The 19,359-nt window shown below is 44.5% G+C and overlaps 1 protein-coding gene across 9 annotated transcripts in view; it reads right to left on the bottom strand.

Annotated features, from left to right (window-relative positions):
• LOC109888435 (SEC14-like protein 1) overlaps positions 1-19,359 on the bottom strand; it is a 71,896-nt gene continuing 52,537 nt past the window's right edge. For 3 of the 9 annotated variants that reach the window (XM_031829864.1, XM_031829856.1, XM_031829872.1), the window contains 14 exons: positions 18,466-18,597; positions 17,137-17,265; positions 16,225-16,537; positions 15,961-16,070; positions 15,566-15,800; positions 12,273-12,361; positions 12,106-12,176; positions 11,257-11,428; positions 10,962-11,096; positions 10,648-10,782; positions 4,952-5,209; positions 4,455-4,633; positions 4,066-4,092; positions 1-2,918 (listed from right to left, as the gene is read on the bottom strand). In XM_031829864.1, coding sequence (XP_031685724.1) covers positions 2,813-2,918; positions 4,066-4,092; positions 4,455-4,633; positions 4,952-5,209; positions 10,648-10,782; positions 10,962-11,096; positions 11,257-11,428; positions 12,106-12,176; positions 12,273-12,361; positions 15,566-15,800; positions 15,961-16,070; positions 16,225-16,537; positions 17,137-17,265; positions 18,466-18,597 — 2,091 coding nt within the window. In that variant the 3' untranslated portion in view covers positions 1-2,812. The remainder of the gene's footprint in view (positions 2,919-4,065; positions 4,093-4,454; positions 4,634-4,951; positions 5,210-10,647; positions 10,783-10,961; positions 11,097-11,256; positions 11,429-12,105; positions 12,177-12,272; positions 12,362-15,565; positions 15,801-15,960; positions 16,071-16,224; positions 16,538-17,136; positions 17,266-18,465; positions 18,598-19,359) is intronic. The other 6 variants (XM_031829881.1, XM_031829888.1, XM_031829874.1 and 3 more) reach the window with 3 other exon arrangements.

Below are 19,359 nucleotides of genomic sequence, written 5' to 3'. Positions count from 1 at the left end.
TATGTTACACAAAGAGGACAACTTTTAATTCTCATAATTCAAGTTTAATGGTTTGAAAAATTGGAAAGGCGCTATTTTATATTAATTTGAAGTTCTTTCTTTAAACATAATTATGAATTTCAAGGGAAATAAAGATATGCAACATTATCGTTGTCTTACAGGAAGGGAGGCTAGATGAGAGAAATGGAGAAATCAGGATATGGTTGGTGACAAACAAGACAGAAATAGCCCTCATATGTAAATGAGTTAAGTAAAAGTGAAGGTTGACAAGTAGAGCAAAGCAGGTTACATAGCAGATACAGTTCAGTAGTAGCAGTGACATTATGTTGAGGTCAGTTGAAACTGAAAGGTAACTGAAGACATGGGTCTAAAGCATTGTTCCAACTCAGCTAAAGGAAAAACTAACATCGTCTCCTCTCACACGCATGTCGTGTTCAAAGAGGACTGGAACCTTTCTCTAAAGCTTGGTGAACCGTTGAGCATGTTACACATTGTGTTGATATTATGTTACACATTGTGGACATTATGAGTTTCCTTTGATAGAGAGCAGGAAAGTAGGAAACTACGCTAGTCTCTCTAGACATGCTTCAAGGTTAAAATGAGTACAGAAGACAATAAGTACAACTATACATCCTCAGTCCTGACATGGGTGACACCCTTACAGACATTTAGTTACTCATTATTCCATTCATTCAATAAGTTAATGAGTTCGTTCTGAGCGGGTCCTTTCCTCAGTGAGCAAAGCATTTCATGCTATTCCAGTTAGACACACACTGTACATTAGACTGTTCACTTTGACCTTGGGTTTTCGTTATCATCGTTAAAAAAGTAGCATCTCAAAAAGCTGTTAAAAACAGACGTGCTGCTGGTCTGATTGGCCGATAATCCTTGAAGTGAGATCCAACGCCCCATCAACAAACACGTCTTTGGCCCTCTTAACGTCAAGCAGCAGCATGGTGACTTGTCTTGAGAGCCTCAGCTTGTAATGCAAGGCAAAAGCTTATCAAACCTTTGAAACAGCCGACGGTAATCTGTAGAGAAGTTGAATATTTATTTTGTGAGCTTGAAGCTCACAAAATATCCCCTAAAAACACTCAAAAAACAAACAAACATGGAAACTATAAGACGGAACAGTTTTTTGTCGTCGTCTTTGGTGCTTTAGAAGCACAAGGTGGCTGTCCAGAACATTATTTGCATGGGTACGTTGCATTACAATGGAAACATCCTCCACTTCGCTCAGTCGAGGCAAAGGGGGTGTCCCCTAACCAAGCAGATATATTTCTTATACACATGGTTAGTTACAAAGGCTAAAATGGTGCTAACAAATGGCTCATGAGTAGTTACTATGGTAACTCCTAAACTAAAATCAACCATATCCCAATATGAACATGCAGCAACCCACTTCACTTTCAATGAAAACTAACAATCCAAGCAGCACTAGCCCAAGTACTTGTATGCATCAATACATTTCCATGAATGGCACAGTAGCAAATGATAAGCTTCACCACAAAAAACATTCACTTCCTCCCCCTCTATATCTACCCCTCTATAAAGAATAGCAGTTTGACCTAAACCTGTGACCCTGACATTTCGGGGCATTCCATTGGCTAGCAAAAGCTCACCTGACCATCAGTAGCACATTCAAACCAATGACCACAACCACACCTAGCTATGGGTCAGGTTCATTCCTGCAGACAGGGACAGATTGGAAACACTCATTTTGGGGTGGAGTCCATTCAAATTCAAGTCAGAGTAATTGAAATTCAAGAATTTAAACATAATCATTGGTTAAGTGTCTTGAGCCCAAAAGAGACTGGTAGATGTGTAGATGAATTTGCAGACACATTCAAAATGTGTCAATTCAAATTTCAAAAATAACCTCTGGCAATTTCTCCAAATGAAAGTTCAGCTAAATTAAATGTCTGTCTGTCCATCTAGTCACCCGGGAACTGGAAGGTCACCTATACATTGCACACATAGCACCCATGAGGAAAAACCTCCATACATAACATTTTCATGGTAAATAGAAATGTAATTATTTCAATAGTTGATATTTGAACTCTGCTTATTGCTTCTAAACGATACCTCGCTACAGCTTTACCCCCAATCCTTACATATAAACAATTCACCAGGTAGAGACCAACCCCACTGATGATATGGCAAATACTGTGTTTCTCTGCATGTCATTGCAGGTGTGTTCATGGTTTGTGCCTATACAGTATGTGAGTGCGTGTGTCTTCCTATGCTTGAGCATGTTTTGTCTGCAGGTAACAGCGCATCCCGTTTCTTCAACCTATAAAGTGTCCATGTTCTTATGTAACAGCGCATCCAGTATCACCAATACCATGGAAGTGTGCACGTGTGTGAAGTCTTCTAATGCACATATGTATCGACGCATCCCGTTTTTATCCAGTTCCACAGCTCCCTTAAATGAGTGTGACAATTGCTTGAACTGGCATTGCGCTCCATGGGTGCGACACTTCCCACACCTACCAAAGTCTCAGCAAGCAGAAAACGTTCTGCCAACGTTCTGTTCAGCAGCCCAGGAGAAAGCTAGGAAGAAATATACATGGACTGCTGCAAGAAAATAGGAGCCCTTTAAATCACAAGTCTTTGTTTTCAGTTGTTCAACCGCCGACATTTTCTTTCTCCTCTGTTGTGCAAGCATGCTTCAGTTCCACATTGTGACTGACTAATAGTAGTACAGGTTTGAGGTGGTTAGGGCGGAAAGTGTAGACTGAAGGCTGGAGGAGCTGGGACTTGTAGTTCAGCAGAGGGAGAATTGTAAGTCCTTGGCAGGAGATGTAGTCCTCTACCTGGAGATCATGGAGCTGGACTGGGAGTGGTTAGAGGAGGAGGTAGCGTGGCTGAGCTGGGAGAAACCACTGTGACTCGACTCCAAACTGGTCATAGAGCCCCTGAGAGAAAAAAGGTTAGATTTTATTTAAACGTATTGTTGGCCTAACTAAGGTTTTAGAACTACATACTAAATGGGCTTAAAAATCAGACCTGGGTGCAAGTACTATTTGAAATCTTTCAATTACTTTGAGCGTTTGCATTAGGAGTGACCAGTGGGAGGGGTTTGCACTTGTGGGACTCGTTTATTGGTTATATTGCAGCAGGAAAGCTCAATCAAGCACAGCTGAAGTATAAACAACAAAAAAAAGTTATCTTGTCACATAGGAAACGATTTCAAATAGTATTTGATCCCTGGTCTGGTATTAATGATGCCCAGCTCAAGCTCCTGCTTTGTCAAGTCTAGTGCCGAATAGTGTAGATCATGCAGCAAGTCAAACCAAACGGAGGTGAATCCACTCTGTGTGACATTCATTTAGCATACTGCACTAAATAGGTTGTCCTTCTAACCCACGGGGACTAAAACATGGCCTCTCATGCTTCAGTGATAGTTTTGAGGGGCACGAATGAAAAGACTTCTTATCCTTATCAACCAATTTGCAGAGAAAGAAAAACACAGCAGGGATCATCAGCTACATTCAGCTGTGTGCTGATTTGGTCTTGAGCAGATGGTCAGGGGGCCGGAACATAATTACAAATCATTTATAGGACTGCAAATTGACCACAAGAAGCCCAAACAGATATCATATTTCGATTAAAACCTTTTCATTTTAAATGTACATAGATTTGTATGACATCACGTACTTCTATTATGCATGGCAATACTCGGGAACAGATTTCCTAAATTAAAAATAACTTTTATCCGTCTTTTATGTAAAAAACAAACAAAAAAACACCCGCAAGCGGCCAGTTGGGGAACCCTGAAATACAGGTAGCCCTTTGTGGCAAAGGAGGAAGGCAATTCAAACTAAAAAGGCATGTGTCTGTTAGTCATTCATGCAACGGTGAGACTAGCTAGCTTAGTGAGTGGCCTTTCTCTAGCTGACGCACACAGAGAAAGCCTAGCATTACTGGTGAGGTAATGCTCAAATAAAGCCATAAGCGAAGGGTTTAGATGCTAGCATCTTAGAGTTGTCACTAACTGTTAAATGGGAGTTCTCATAAGCAACCAAATGCAATGCAAAGCTAAGGGAACACAAGTCCACTTACAAACTTTGAACATCAAAGCAAGCCATTCTTCACAGGAAGAGACAGAAAGAGAAGGGACAGAAGGAGGAGTGGAAGAGGGGTTGGTGAGCGATAAGAGGACAGGAGCGCATTGAAAAGAGAGTGGAGGGTAAAACGGACATCTCTCTCTTTAGGAGGGGAAGCCTACGCTTGGCACTTCATAGTGGATACAATGTTGATGTCAATATTGTATACAAAAAATATAAAATGGAAAAAAGTGATGATACAATAAATTCATAACACAATATACAATATGATTTAAAAATTAATTAAAGTTACTTTGATGACCCATTTGATATCAACACACACACACACACACACACACACACACACACACACACACACACACACACACACACACACACACTAACCTGAAGTCCTCGGAGCCAATGACCTCTGTGTAGTACATGACTTTGCACTTGTGTGAGGAGACCTGCAGGGAGGCGAGGACGTCGTCCACGCGGGGCAGGTTGGTGGAGGCGCTGCCCGGCATAGTGTGGAACTTCCATTGCAGGATGTAGAAACCGGGCCACCTGGTCACGTGGGAACCCTGGGAGAGGGGGAGGAGAGGGACGGCGAGAGGGAGAGATGGGGGGGGGGGGGGGGGTGCATTAGATGAGGTTGTAATCATTGTCAATCTGAATGTTCTTAACATTAGATCTATTAAGTATCGAAAGGCATTTAAAATCACACTTAACACTAAACTACTGGTTTCAACATTGGTGTAATATGCAAACCTGTATATTTTAATGAGTCAATCTTAATTCATTCAGTCAAGAGATTCTCTCAGGCACTGACAAAGAGCCACCTGCATGCCTCATGTCTTTCTCAATACTATGAACATCTAGTCTGCTGTTCCAGTGCTGACCTGAACGCTCTCCCCCTCCTTGCAGGTGAGTGGTGACTCCACCATGCTGTAGTCCAGGCCTATGGTCCAGGACTTGTCTATGAGCTGGACGTTGTTCCCCCCGGGGGTGGTGCTGCTGCTGTGTTGCCCCACTAGGGGGTCCTTGCGGGGGGTTTGGGGGGCGCGCTTGGAGTGGTAGAGGTGGAAGACCACGTCTCCCTTACACACGTCAAAGTCCCAGGTGATCACGGAGGAGGCGTCGATGATCTCGATCACCACCTGGGAGGGAAAGCAGGGAGGAGGGAGAGAAAAAGACGAGGGTTTTATTTATTTTTTATTTTATTTTACCTTTATTTAACCAGGTAGGCAAGTTGAGAACAAGTTCTCATTTACAATTGCGACCTGGCCAAGATAAAGCAAAGCAGTTCGACAGATAAAACGACACAGAGTTACACATGGAGTAAAAACAAACATACAGTCAATAATGCAGTATAAACAAGTCTATATACAATGTGAGCAAATGAGGTGAGAAGGGAGGTAAAGGCAAAAAAGGCCAAGATGGCAAAGTAAATACAATATAGCAAGTAAAATACTGGAATGGTAGTTTTGCAATGGAAGAATGTGCAAAGTAGAAATAAAAAAATAATGGGGTGCAAAGGAGCAAAATAAATAAATAAATTAAAATTAAATACAGTTGGGAAAGAGGTAGTTGTTTGGGCTAAATTATAGGTGGGCTATGTACAGGTGCAGTAATCTGTGAGCTGCTCTGACAGTTGGTGCTTAAAGCTAGTGAGGGAGATAAGTGTTTCCAGTTTCAGAGATTTTTGTAGTTCGTTCCAGTCATTGGCAGCAGAGAACTGGAAGGAGAGGCGGCCAAAGAAAGAATTGGTTTTGGGGGTGACTAGAGAGATATACCTGCTGGAGCGTGTGCTACAGGTGGGAGATGCTATGGTGACCAGCGAGCTGAGATAAGGGGGGACTTTACCTAGCAGTGTCTTGTAGATGACATGGAGCCAGTGGGTTTGGCGACGAGTATGAAGCGAGGGCCAGCCAACGAGAGCATACAGGTCGCAATGGTGGGTAGTATATGGGGCTTTGGTGATAAAACGGATTGCACTGTGATAGACTGCATCCAATTTGTTGAGTAGGGTATTGGAGGCTATTTTGTAAATGACATCGCCAAAGTCGAGGATTGGTAGGATGGTCAGTTTTACAAGGGTATGTTTGGCAGCATGAGTGAAGGATGCTTTGTTGCGAAATAGGAAGCCAATTCTAGATTTAACTTTGGATTGGAGATGTTTGATATGGGTCTGGAAGGAGAGTTTACAATCTAACCAGACACCTAAGTATTTGTAGTTGTCCACGTATTCTAAGTCAGAGCCGTCCAGAGTAGTGATGTTGGACAGGCGGGTAGGTGCAGGCAGCGATCGGTTGAAGAGCATGCATTTAGTTTTACTTGCATTCAAGAGCAATTGGAGGCCACGGAAGGAGAGTTGTATGGCATTGAAGCTTGCCTGGAGGGTTGTTAACACAGTGTCCAGAGAAGGGCCGGAAGTATACAGAATGGTGTCGTCTGCGTAGAGGTGGATCAGGGACTCACCAGCAGCAAGAGCGACCTCATTGATGTATACAGAGAAGAGAGTCGGTCCAAGAATTGAACCCTGTGGCACCCCCATAGAGACTGCCAGAGGTCCGGACAGCAGACCCTCCGATTTGACACACTGAACTCTATCAGAGAAGTAGTTGGTGAACCAGGCGAGGCAATCATTTGAGAAACCAAGGCTGTCGAGTCTGCCGATGAGGATATGGTGATTGACAGAGTCGAAAGCCTTGGCCAGATCAATGAATACGGCTGCACAGTAATGTTTCTTATCGATGGCGGTTAAGATATCGTTTAGGACCTTGAGCGTGGCTGAGGTGCACCCATGACCAGCTCTGAAACCAGATTGCATAGCAGAGAAGGTATGGTGAGATTCGAAATGGTCGGTAATCTGTTTGTTGACTTGGCTTTCGAAGACCTTAGAAAGGCACGGTAGGATAGATATAGGTCTGTAGCAGTTTGGGTCAAGAGTGTCCCCCCCTTTGAAGAGGGGGATGACCGCAGCTGCTTTCCAATCTTTGGGAATCTCAGACGACACGAAAGAGAGGTTGAACAGGCTAGTAATAGGGGTGGCAACAATTTCGGCAGATAATTTTAGAAAGAAAGGGTCCAGATTGTCTAGCCCGGCTGATTTGTAGGGGTCCAGATTTTGCAGCTCTTTCAGAACATCAGCTGAATGGATTTGGGAGAAGGAGAAATGGGGAAGGCTTGGGCGAGTTGCTGTTGGGGGTGCAGTGCTGTTGTCCGGGGTAGGAGTAGCCAGGTGGAAAGCATGGCCAGCCGTAGAAAAATGCTTATTGAAATTCTCAATTATGGTGGATTTATCAGTGGTGACAGTGTTTCCTATCTTCAGTGCAGTGTGCAGCTGGGAGGAGGTGTTCTTATTCTCCATGGACTTTACAGTGTCCCAGAACTTTTTTGAGTTAGTGTTGCAGGAAGCAAATTTCTGCTTGAAAAAGCTAGCCTTGGCTTTTCTAACTGCCTGTGTATAATGATTTCTAGCTTCCCTGAACAGCTGCATATCACGGGGGCTGTTCGATGCTAATGCAGAACGCCATAGGATGTTTTTGTGTTGGTTAAGGGCAGTCAGGTCTGGGGAGAACCAAGGGCTATATCTGTTCCTGGTTCTAAATTTCTTGAATGGGGCATGTTTATTTAGGATGGTTTGGAAGGCATTTTTAAAAAATATCCAGGCATCCTCTACTGACGGGATGAGATCAATATCCTTCCAGGATACCCCGGCCAGGTCGATTAGAAAGGCCTGCTCGCAGAAGTGTTTCAGGGAGCGTTTTACAGTGATGAGTGGCGGTCGTTTGACCGCTGACCCATTACGGATGCAGGCAATGAGGCAGTGATCGCTGAGATCTTGGTTGAAGACAGCAGAGGTGTATTTAGAGGGGAAGTTGGTTAGGATGATATCTATGAGGGTGCCCGTGTTTAAGGTTTTGGGGAGGTACCTGGTAGGTTCATTGATAATTTGTGTGAGATTGAGGGCATCAAGTTTAGATTGTAGGATGGCTGGGGTGTTAAGCATGTTCCAGTTTAGGTCGCCTAGCAGCACGAACTCTGAAGATAGATGGGGGGCAATCAGTTCACATATGGTGTCCAGAGCACAGCTGGGGGCAGAGGGTGGTCTATAGCAGGCGGCAACAGTGAGAGACTTGTTTTTAGAGAGGTGGATTTTTAAAAGTAGAAGTTCAAATTGTTTGGGTACAGACCTGGATAGTAGGACAGAACTCTGCAGGCTATCTTTGCAGTAGATTGCAACACCGCCCCCTTTGGCAGTTCTATCTTGTCTGAAAATGTTGTAGTTTGGAATTAAAATGTCTGAGTTTTTGGTGGTCTTCCTAAGCCAGGATTCAGACACAGCTAGAACATCCGGGTTGGCAGAGTGTGCTAAAGCAGTGAATAGAACAAACTTAGGGAGGAGGCTTCTAATGTTAACATGCATGAAACCAAGGCTATTACGGTTACAGAAGTCGTCAAAAGAGAGCGCCTGGGGAATAGGAGTGGAGCTAGGCACTGCAGGGCCTGGATTCACCTCTACATCGCCAGAGGAACATAGGAGGAGTAGAATAAGGGTACGGCTAAAAGCTATGAGAATTGGTCGTCTAGAACGTCTGGAACATAGAGTAAAAGGAGGTTTCTGGGGGCGATAAAATAGCATCAAGGTATAATGTACAGACAAATGTATGGTAGGATGTGAATACAGTGGAGGTAAACCTAGGTATTGAGTGATGAAGAGAGAGATATTGTCTCTAGAAACATCGTTGAAACCAGGAGATGTCATTGCATGTGTGGGTGGTGGAACTAATAGGTTGGATAAGGTATAGTGAGCAGGACTAGAGGCTCTACAGTGAAATAAGCCAATAAACACTAACCAGAACAGAAATGGACAAGACATATTGACATTGAGGAGAGGCATGCTTAGTCGAGTGATCAAAAGGGTCCGGTGAGTGGAGATGTTGGTTGGTGATTTAGACAGCTAGCCAGGGCATCGGTAGCAGGCTAGCATAGGATGGAGGTCTGTTGTTAGCTACCTCTTGCGTCAGTAGATTAGTGGGGTTCCGTGTGGTAGAGGGGATTAATCCAAATCACACAACAACAACAAAAATAAAAACAATAGATATAGTTATAGAGGCCCAAGAAGAAAACATAATAATAATAATAATAAAAAAATAAAAAAATAAAAATAAATATATTTAAAAAAAAAAATGTCCGATTGTCTATTCAGATAGCAGCCGGTAAGACAGCTAACGGTTAGCAGGCCGCAGATGGGCGTTCAGGTAACGTCGCGACGGAGGAGCCAGCCAAATAACTCCTTCGGGTAGATAACGTGGGCAGTCCAGTTGTGAAGGCCCGGTGGGGCTCCGCGAAAGCAGTAAAACGGGTCCGGATAGGTGACTGCAGCCCAGGTGTGATTGATGGAACTCAGGAGTGATTGACGGAGCTTGCTAGCTCCGGAATAATTGATGTTTGCTCCGGAATCGACGAAGGCCGATAGTCACACGGATAGCAGCTAGCTAGCTGTGAGATCCGGGTATGAATGTCCAGAGAGCAGTCGAAATCCAGGGACATGGAGAGAAAAATTGGTCCGGTATGTTCCGTTCCGAGCCGCGCTGCGCCGTACAGAACTGGCGATAGATTTTCGAGCTAAAGGATAGCTGATGACCACAAACCGTGGTTAGCTGGATACTAACGATTTGCCAGTAAAGGAGCTAACTAGCTTCTGAACTAGCTTCTGGATTAGCTTCTGGCTAGTTTCAGGCTAGCTTCTTGGAGTTTCTGGCTAGCTTCTTGGAGGATTACAGATCTGAGGTAAATAATACTTTTTTATAAATATACATTGGTGAGGCGGGTTGCAGGAGAGTGTTTTGAAGATGAGTTGATGGAAAATAAAAATAAAATGTATGTGAAAAAGTTGTAAATATATATATATACAGGACACGACAAGACGAGGACAAAAGACGTCTGAACTGCTATGCCACCATGGAGGGTTGAAGACGAGGGGAGAGAAAAGGAGAAAGAGGGAGGGATGAGAAAAGGAAGGATGGGAAAATCAGGAGAAAAAGAGATGAGAAGAGTAGAAGTAAAAGAGAGATTGAGAAAGAATTAAAGAGAACAGATGACCGAGGGAGGGAAGACAGCAGATTTCTACCGAGTAGTATCCACATGGCTTCGTTTATAATAGATTATATAATCTACTTTCCTGTAACAGAAACAAAAGAACAAATGGGTGCAGATTCCTCTCAAAGCAACGTTCATGTTCAATTTGTGACAGAACAGTGTGACAGAACAGTGGCTTAATGTCTGAAGATCAGTTTGAATGCACTTTCAGGATTTCTCCAGTCGGTGGCAGTGTTGGTCAAGGAACTTCAGCAGACCAACGTTTGGCTTGTTAATTATTTTCCTCTATCCACATCTTTCGCTCATTCTTCCCATACCTCTTTCCCCATCTCTCTCTTTCTCTCCTCCCGCCTATCTGCCCTTCTCTCGCTTTCTTATTTCTCCTTCTCCACAAATGACTTCAAAGCTCCAGCTAAGGCCACAGTCGCTCCGCTCTCCTCGAGTCGTCTCTGCTCTGCCCCAGCCGAGGTGCACTGTGTTGGGGGCTCACCTCGTGGGGCGCTCCCTTGAAGACGCTGGCACTCTGGTAGATAGTCTCTGTCCACAGGCTGATGTCTTCGTTCTCCAGCTCCTCTGCAGTACGGTACAGAGACTTGGGCACCAGGCCTCCCTCTGGGACTTCACACTGCACACAGACGACACACAAAGAACTAGGCCATAGGAGAACGAAAACTGCATAGAAAGTACATCTTTGCTACAATCTTAAATTCAAATCATAATATAATTTATAAAAAGGGATACAAACGTTATCATGGCAACCACACGACAACGTGACTATGTTGGGTGATGACACCACACACTCACCATACACTCTCCTCCCAGGAAGTCAGGGATGACCTCCTTGTCTATGTAGTCCAGCAGGCCGCCGGGGCCCTGGTAGTCATTTCCAGCGTAGATCAGGAACTTCTTACGGGTGTTCTCGTCGATGAACGGGCTCACCTGAACACAGGACAGAGACGGTGGGACGAGTCAACCCCCATTCTGCTCCCGCCTAAACACGTCATGCCTAACTGCAGCTTATCTAGTGTCCTATGAGCACTATATAGGGAATAGGGTGTCGTTTAGGAGTCTCCAGCCATAGTATTTCATAGTGTCTCACCAGGGTCCAGAGCACAGGGAAGACTCTAGGAGCCCTCAGTATGAGCAGACGTCCCAGGGTCTCTGGGTAGTTGGCCTCCACCACCTCAATGATTCTCAGAAGGGCCTTAACCCCCGGTCGCCACAGGTGGCGCATGTTTAACCCTTCGAGGTCCACCAGACACGTCCAACAACTACACACACAGGGAGAGACAGAGAGAGATTGTAAGTACTCTACACAGATTGCAAGTACAATACACATTACATTTCCAAATACGACCGTATGACGTCAAAAAAGGGAAACGGACAGATTCCTCCCTCTCTCAATCAAGGGCTCTGGCTCCCTGTCTTATGTGAGGGAAGCTCCATGGCATTCCACCCGAGCACACTTGAGATTCCTGCATGGCTTCTCTCCACAGTCGCGTCCATCTGATAAGCCTGACAGCTGCCAGGTAACACCCCCCCCCCCCCCTTCTCACCTTCTTTCTTCTCTCCCCTCTCTTTTCCACTTCTCCTCTCACTCGCTCCATTTCTCTGTCACTTAATCAATTTCCCTCTCTCTCTCACCCACACCCTTCAGAGAGGAACCCTCCATTCTTTCCATCTTGCCTAGAGATAACTTTAAAGAGCATCCCCAACACTCAGCACTCTGCGTTAATAACCCCACTGCACCAAGGTAATTCCCATGATACACATTAGCTTAGCAACAGAGGTACCATAGGACTCATTAACGTTTAGTCCCCCTTCTCCCAAGAACTCATGTCCTGTAGATCTGAGAAGCCTGGATAGGTGTATGCAATATGGCTTAAACTCCACTTGACCTATCAGAGGGAGTGGTGGAGCTACTACCTAATATCAACAGGGTGTGTACCTGATTGGTCGGCCGAAGACTTTGGTGTTCTCCTCACAGCGCCTTAGGCCCTCCTCGTTTATGGATAGAACCTGAAGGGTTAAAAACACACACACACTTAATGTAGGTATGCTCACACACACTTTAGTTATCACATGTGTGACTGACAGCAAAAGAGGCCCCCTCACGTGTCTGAGTAGAGACTCCTCCCCCAGGGCTCGGACCAGCCCCTTGGTGTCCATCTGTCCCAGACGCAGGATATAGAGAGGACGACCCTCTGGAAGGACACAGACAGACGCATATTTGAATAGTCTAGGGATGCAAATTTCGGTCCAGTTTGCTGCAGACTAACTAACCCTCGTTAACCAGTCAACAAACAAAAAATACAATTCCAAACAGTAAAATATTATGCATGCATACAAGGAATGGACATTTTTCATTATGTGAAACATGCAACAACAGCAAGTCTATCGTCTTCCAGTCAAAAGGCTAATTACAGTCTATTATTGAACATTCAACTCCTGTAATGAAGCAGCTAATAAAGTATATTTTTCAAACATTTACCAAAATGCAATTTGCGGGAAACCAGTTCTAAAACTGTGTGCCTAATGCAAGTGGCTCCATATGACAGTGATTCAAATCTCTGCTAGAAACGTAGAGGGGGAATCTAATAGCAACAACTAGGATGGGTTGGGTCTTTGGCTTCTGGACAACAAAATACAGTTGATATGAAAACCAATAGAACAGGTGAGAAATGCTGGTTAAATGGGATGGGGAAGTCTCTATAAAATCCTACTGGTTAAATAGGATGGGGAAGTCTCTATAAAATCCTACTGGTTAAATAGGATGGGGAAGTCTCTATAAAATCCTACTGGTTAAATAGGATGGGGAAGTCTCTATAAAATCCTACTGGTTAAATAGGATGGGGAAGTCTCTATAAAATCCTACTGGTTAAATAGGATGGGGAAGTCTCTATAAAATCCTACTGGTTAAATAGGATGGGGAAGTCTCTATAAAATCCTACTGGTTAAATAGGATGGGGAAGTCTCTATAAAATCCTACTGGTTAAATGGGATGGGGAAGTCTCTAAAATCCTACTGGTTAAATGGGATGGGGAAGTCTCTATAAAATCCTACTGGTTAAATAGGATGGGGAAGTCGCTATAAAATCCTACTGGTTAAATAGGATGGGGAAGTCGCTATAAAATCCTACTGGTTAAATAGGATGGGGAAGTCTTTATAAAATCCTACTGGTTAAATGGGATTTGGGAAGTCTTTATAAAATCCTACTGGTTAAATGGGATGGGGAAGTCTTTATAAAATCCTACTGGTTAAATGGGATGGGGAAGTCTTTATAAAATCCTACTGGTTAAATGGTATGAGGAAGTCTTTATAAATTAATACTGGTTAAATGGGATGGGGAAGTCTTTATAAATTAATACTGGTTAAATGGTATGAGGAAGTCTTTATAAATTAATACTGGTTAAATGGTATGAGGAAGTCTTTATAAATTAATACTGGTTAAATGGTATGAGGAAGTCTTTATAAATTAATACTGGTTAAATGGTATGAGGAAGTTTTTATAAAATCATGCTGGATAAATGGTATGAGGAAGTCAATATAAAATAATTAGTTCCACATTTCTATGGATGGATGCTACTTCAAGGTAAGACATGCCTCATTATTTGAAGTAAAGTAAAAACGTTCAGGTTTCAAACAATTATGCTGCCTCACGCTCACATGGCAATTATGCTGCCTCACGCTCACATGGCAATTATGCTGCCTCACGCTCACATGGCAATTATGCTGCCTCACGCTCACATGGCAATTATGCTGCCTCACGCTCACATGGCAATTATGCTGCCTCACGCTCACATGGCAATTATGCTGCCTCACGCTCACATGGCAATTATGCTGCCTCACGCTCACATGGCAATTATGCTGCCTCACGCTCACATGGCAATTATGCTGCCTCACGCTCACATGGCAATTATGCTGCCTCACGCTCACATGGCAATTATGCTGCCTCACGCTCACATGGCAATTATGCTGCCTCACGCTCACATGGCAATTATGCTGCCTCACGCTCACATGGCAATTATGCTGCCTCACGCTCACATGGCAATTATGCTGCCTCACGCTCACATGGCAATTATGCTGCCTCACGCTCACATGGCAATTATGCTGCCTCACGCTCACATGGCAATTATGCTGCCTCACGCTCACATGGCAATTATGCTGCCTCACGCTCACATGGCAATTATGCTGCCTCACGCTCACATGGCAATTATGCTGCCTCACGCTCACATGGCAATTATGCTGCCTCACGCTCACATGGCAATTATGCTGCCTCACGCTCACATGGCAATTATGCTGCCTCACGCTCACATGGCAATTATGCTGCCTCACGCTCACATGGCAATTATGCTGCCTCACGCTCACATGGCAATTATGCTGCCTCACGCTCACATGGCAATTATGCTGCCTCACGCTCACATGGCAATTATGCTGCCTCACGCTCACATGGCAATTATGCTGCCTCACGCTCACATGGCAATTATGCTGCCTCACGCTCACATGGCAATTATGCTGCCTCACGCTCACATGGCAATTATGCTGCCTCACGCTCACATGGCAATTATGCTGCCTCACGCTCACATGGCAATTATGCTGCCTCACGCTCACATGGCAATTATGCTGCCTCACGCTCACATGGCAATTATGCTGCCTCACGCTCACATGGCAAAGTGGTGTGTGACACGCTGATAGCCTGCCTACCTCTGACTTTAGCTTATGCACTTGAAAGGCGAATTCGAGGCGGGCTTTAATTACAAGTTGAGATTGAGAAAAAAAAAAACTGTACGGTAGCTCTTTTTCCAATCGTGGCCATCAAAACAGTTTACACACGATCGCATTTAGAGTTGTTGTTTGCTGCTTAGAAAAGCACGGAGCTGCTCTCGCACTGCTCCTCAAACAAGGCTCTTATACATTTAATTGTGTGATGAGCGCAATGCCTTGGGACTGCCGTGAAGACATGCAATAAACCAGAGCATGCAAATACCCAGGGCAAGTATGAAGTAACAACAATGTATTTGAAATTGGGACTGGTGAACTGCAATGTCAATTCTAAGTTGTATTCCTTCATTGGACCAAGACAGGAAGTTGTGGCTTAGACTTCTTTTTCTATCACAGTGAAATACAAAGTGACGTTTTGGGAAGTTATTTACAAAGAAACCGGACACACACACACCAGTTTTTTTTAACCAATAATTAGAGTAAATAATACGAGTACAACAGTGTTTGTGCCGTGTGTGTCTGAGTGAGTAATTCTGAGTGACTACTGTATATTGTGAACATCATATGCCTATCCCTCTACATCAAATCAAGACTTCATGACAATTATTAGCGACAAATTGTGTGTGTGTGTGTGTGTGTGTGTGTGTGTATGCCTGTGCACCTCTCTCCGTCTCCATACTCCATACCTTTATCATGGTGGTGCCACCCTCCAGTGTAGTAGTCATTGAGGACCTGTGGTGAGGTCCACGTCTCTAACAGATAGTCCACCTGGTGCTGTTTCCTCCATGTTAACGACTGACACAGGATCTCCCTGGCCTTCTCCATGTTAAAGTCCCTGGCCCGCAGGAAACGAAGGATGTGTTCGTCCTTAGGGATCTGGAAAGGTGGCGAGGAGGGAGAGGAGGGAGTGAGGGTAAGGGTCTCCAAGGGGGGGGGTTCAGAGGGGGCAGGGTAAGAGCGTGCGCGTGTGAGCATGTCACACATGCCTCTATATTTGTGTCTCAAGTAGCAGAGTATGATCTTAAAGATAGAATATGCTTTAGTATGCGTGTATTGACAGCTGTAAGGATGCGTGTCTCACCTTGCCCTTGTGGCTCTCCTGCAGCCACTGTCGTAGTCTGATCAGACAGCTCTCCTGCAGAGGCGTCAGGTCTCCCAAGTAGCGCTTGATGTAGTCTGCATCTAACTTGTCTACAACACACACACAACTTTAGGGAATTCTCAAGTCAGTCAATTCAATCTCCTTCAAAATCAATCACGCCGCTAAACGCCACTTAAAAATAGTGTTTCCCATTTTCCTAGTGTATTGAAACTTTTGAACAGTGATTCATTCATTAGTACTAACCATCAGGTGTGCCCGTCTGGTTCTCTGTCTGGTTGTCAGGTTGGCTAGCGGCATCGTTGCTGGTGGCATCACTTTGGGTGGCATCATTATTGGTGGCAGTGGCAATCTCATGGTCACTGGCATCAGTGGACACGGGGATTGAGACGGCGGGCGTGACAGGCAGCTCCAGGTGGAGGAGCTTTGGGGTGGCACAGACATGTTTGGTGGTAACGGAGGAGGAGGAGGGAGCATCCAGGGAGGGAGTCCAGCGGGGCACGTGGCTTATCCCCTCTTCCTCTAGCTGGTTTAGGTAGAACTCTATGATCTCCTTACCCTGAAGATGAGGGAGGGGGAGGGAGGGAAAGCAAGAGAGATTGGGGGGGGGGGGGGGGGGGGGGGAGTAGAGAACGAACGACAGAGTGAGAAAAAGAAGATAGTTATTAATATGGAAGGAGGCTAAATAGGGAATAGTAGCTTACCTTTGTTTACATTGGCTCAGCAAAGTGGCTTACATTACATAATAAGAACCACTTAGCCCGAGACCTCACCACTCACGGCACAATGGTATGTCTGCTGTATCAACACTGGATTCCATGGTTGGGCCGGTTCCTTTTCATTTAACTCAATGCAGGAGATGAATTAAATTTGGTTATTTTTGAATTGGAATTTCAATTCAATTATTGAGTTGAAATGGAACCTAGTTAGATTAATAATTTTTTGCATGAGGGGAATGTTTGACCTCTGGTGAATTCTCTACATATGATACATCTGGGTTGTATTCATTAGGGCGCAACGTACCAACGGTAAACGAAAACCAACATTTCTTACTGGACAAGGTTCAGGTAGTCCTGCCACCTTTCAGTCTGTTTCTTACTGTAAGTGTCTAATGAATATGACCCTGATCAGATCTGGATCACACACACACACACACACCTTCTTGATACTGCTGGCGTACTGCTTCATGGCCATCTTCTCCACCGTGCTCTCGAAGCCAAAGAACGATTTGATGTCCAGGCTGGCCGACTGCTCGAAACACGTCCAGTCCTCATTCTCAGGGTGGGCCTGCGCGCACACACACAAAAGAGAATATACAAGTGTTAACGTGGCAACCACATACACCAATATGACTGTGCCGAGCACTGACGCACACTACAAGCTACACATCCTCAGCTATGTGTGGGAGTGCGTACTGATGACACTGCCCACTTGCATTATACCAATACTGACAGGTTGTGTCGTTATATGCCAACAAATATTGATAGGAGGGAATTTTGTGACTGTATCAAGCACAGACAGCACATTCAGACACAGCCCGAGATTGTATCAAAATAGATTTTGTCGAATGTCAGCGAGTGGAGTGTGTTAGATAGGACTGGGAGTGAGAGTGTTGAATGTCAGACACCGCTAGGCAAACCGAGGCAAGTCATACAGTGATCCCTCTGTGACACACAACTTCTGAAAGAGCTTATTTTACTATGTAGCTCTTCGGCTAGCTCCGGCATTGGATACCTGTTATCTCTGGCTACCAAAATATGTCAGCTTTAGCCAACTTTAACTACCTAGCCCTGTTAGCTTCCGCTAGCTAACTGTAACGGTTCTTCCATAAGGAAAGCTGCATAACGGACCTAAAATAGCATCTAACGAGGCTAGCGGGCCTTAACTCAGAGCGCATTCATTCACCACGGGAGTCTGGTGAGAGTAGCACTGAGGTCAGAGGAGGGAGTGCCGCAACACACTGCAGTAGGCCTGGGCGGTGTGAAAGAACTGACTCCAGAACAGTGTGCGAGTGCATTGAGGCGGAGTGCTGCAGGGAACAATGGGAGGTCTGAATTATTCAGTGGGAAGGAAGCAGCACATGAGAGGCTGGTTGGAGCACAGCTTTCTCTGCATTGTGATTGCATTGGAGGGAAGGGCTTTCAGACAAGTGTGCCGTCGACAACTTGCTTTTACAGGGCTGTGTGCGTGTCAGTGTCGTGTGAGGTAAGTTGATATAAAACTAAGACTGAAGTGGCATGTGTGTAGCTACATATCAGGAGCTGGTTGGAACACAACTTGATCCGTCCATTTGAAGAGACATTGTGAATGCACAGGTGTGCTGCCGACAGCTGGCTTCAAAGTGGTTTAACAGGGCTGTGTGAGTGTGTGTGCATGCGTTTGACAAAATAAAGCCAAGGCTTGAATGTGTGTTAGCGAATGGACAGGTAGCTTATGTAACCATACTAACCAAAGGTACATTTTAAAATGTGTGTGTGTGTAACACACCGAGTAGCTGCAGAGTTCGTGGATGATGACTCTGTTGGAGAAGGTCTCGTTGTGGGACTCGATGTGGAGCGTCCTCTCTCTCTTGTTCAGAGTGTTCTCCTGGCTGAAGTACACATAGTCCACCCCCGCAATCTGCACACAAAGAACACTGATGAAACCAGTTGCAGCAAAACTAAATGGTCAAAAAGGAAAAACGGATACACTGATTACAAAATGGCCGATGCCTGATTTGCCTGTTACCGAAGGTATTTTTATGTATTTATTTGTCACGTCAGCTTCGCTTAGAATACAAGCTACGGATGTTTCAAATGCAACTTTATTTCAACTGTCCCCTGAAAATCTCACTTAAAATGAATATTCTGTTAACTCGTATCCAAATAATGTTGCCCACCTGTCCAATTCTCGTACTTGTGGCCAAAGCATAAATTGGAGAAAAACACATCAAACTTGTATCTCAAATAAACCGTAAAAAAATGCTAGCTATTTCCTCATAGAAGAGATCATCTTCTCGAGGAGGATGAGCTGGCCAATCAGCGATCTTACTCACATCACTATTTTTCATGACCGGTATACATCAACACCACTCTTTGTTTGGGGTAAGCCAACACCATTCCAACACAGAAAATATACTTTATAACATACTAAATTAACATTTCTGGAAGGAAAACTATTTCACTCATATTTGAAGTAATTATAGGTCAAATTTCACAGAAGTCTGGAAACATTGAGCGGAAACTTTAAACAATACTGAAACTCTCATATGGCTTTCTGCTTGGCCTTTGGGGTCTAGGCTGTGTTACTGTAAAGCACTTTGACAACCCCTGACATGCAAAAAGGGCTTTATAAACACATTGGATTGGTTGATTGACTCACATTGACTGACAATGGTTGATA

Source organism: Oncorhynchus kisutch, linkage group LG1 (genome assembly GCF_002021735.2).
Source record: "Oncorhynchus kisutch isolate 150728-3 linkage group LG1, Okis_V2, whole genome shotgun sequence".
NCBI classification, from domain to species: domain Eukaryota; kingdom Metazoa; phylum Chordata; class Actinopteri; order Salmoniformes; family Salmonidae; genus Oncorhynchus; species Oncorhynchus kisutch.
The sequence above is the reverse complement of the archived record's forward strand: the minus strand, read 5'-3'. Positions and strand labels throughout refer to the sequence as shown.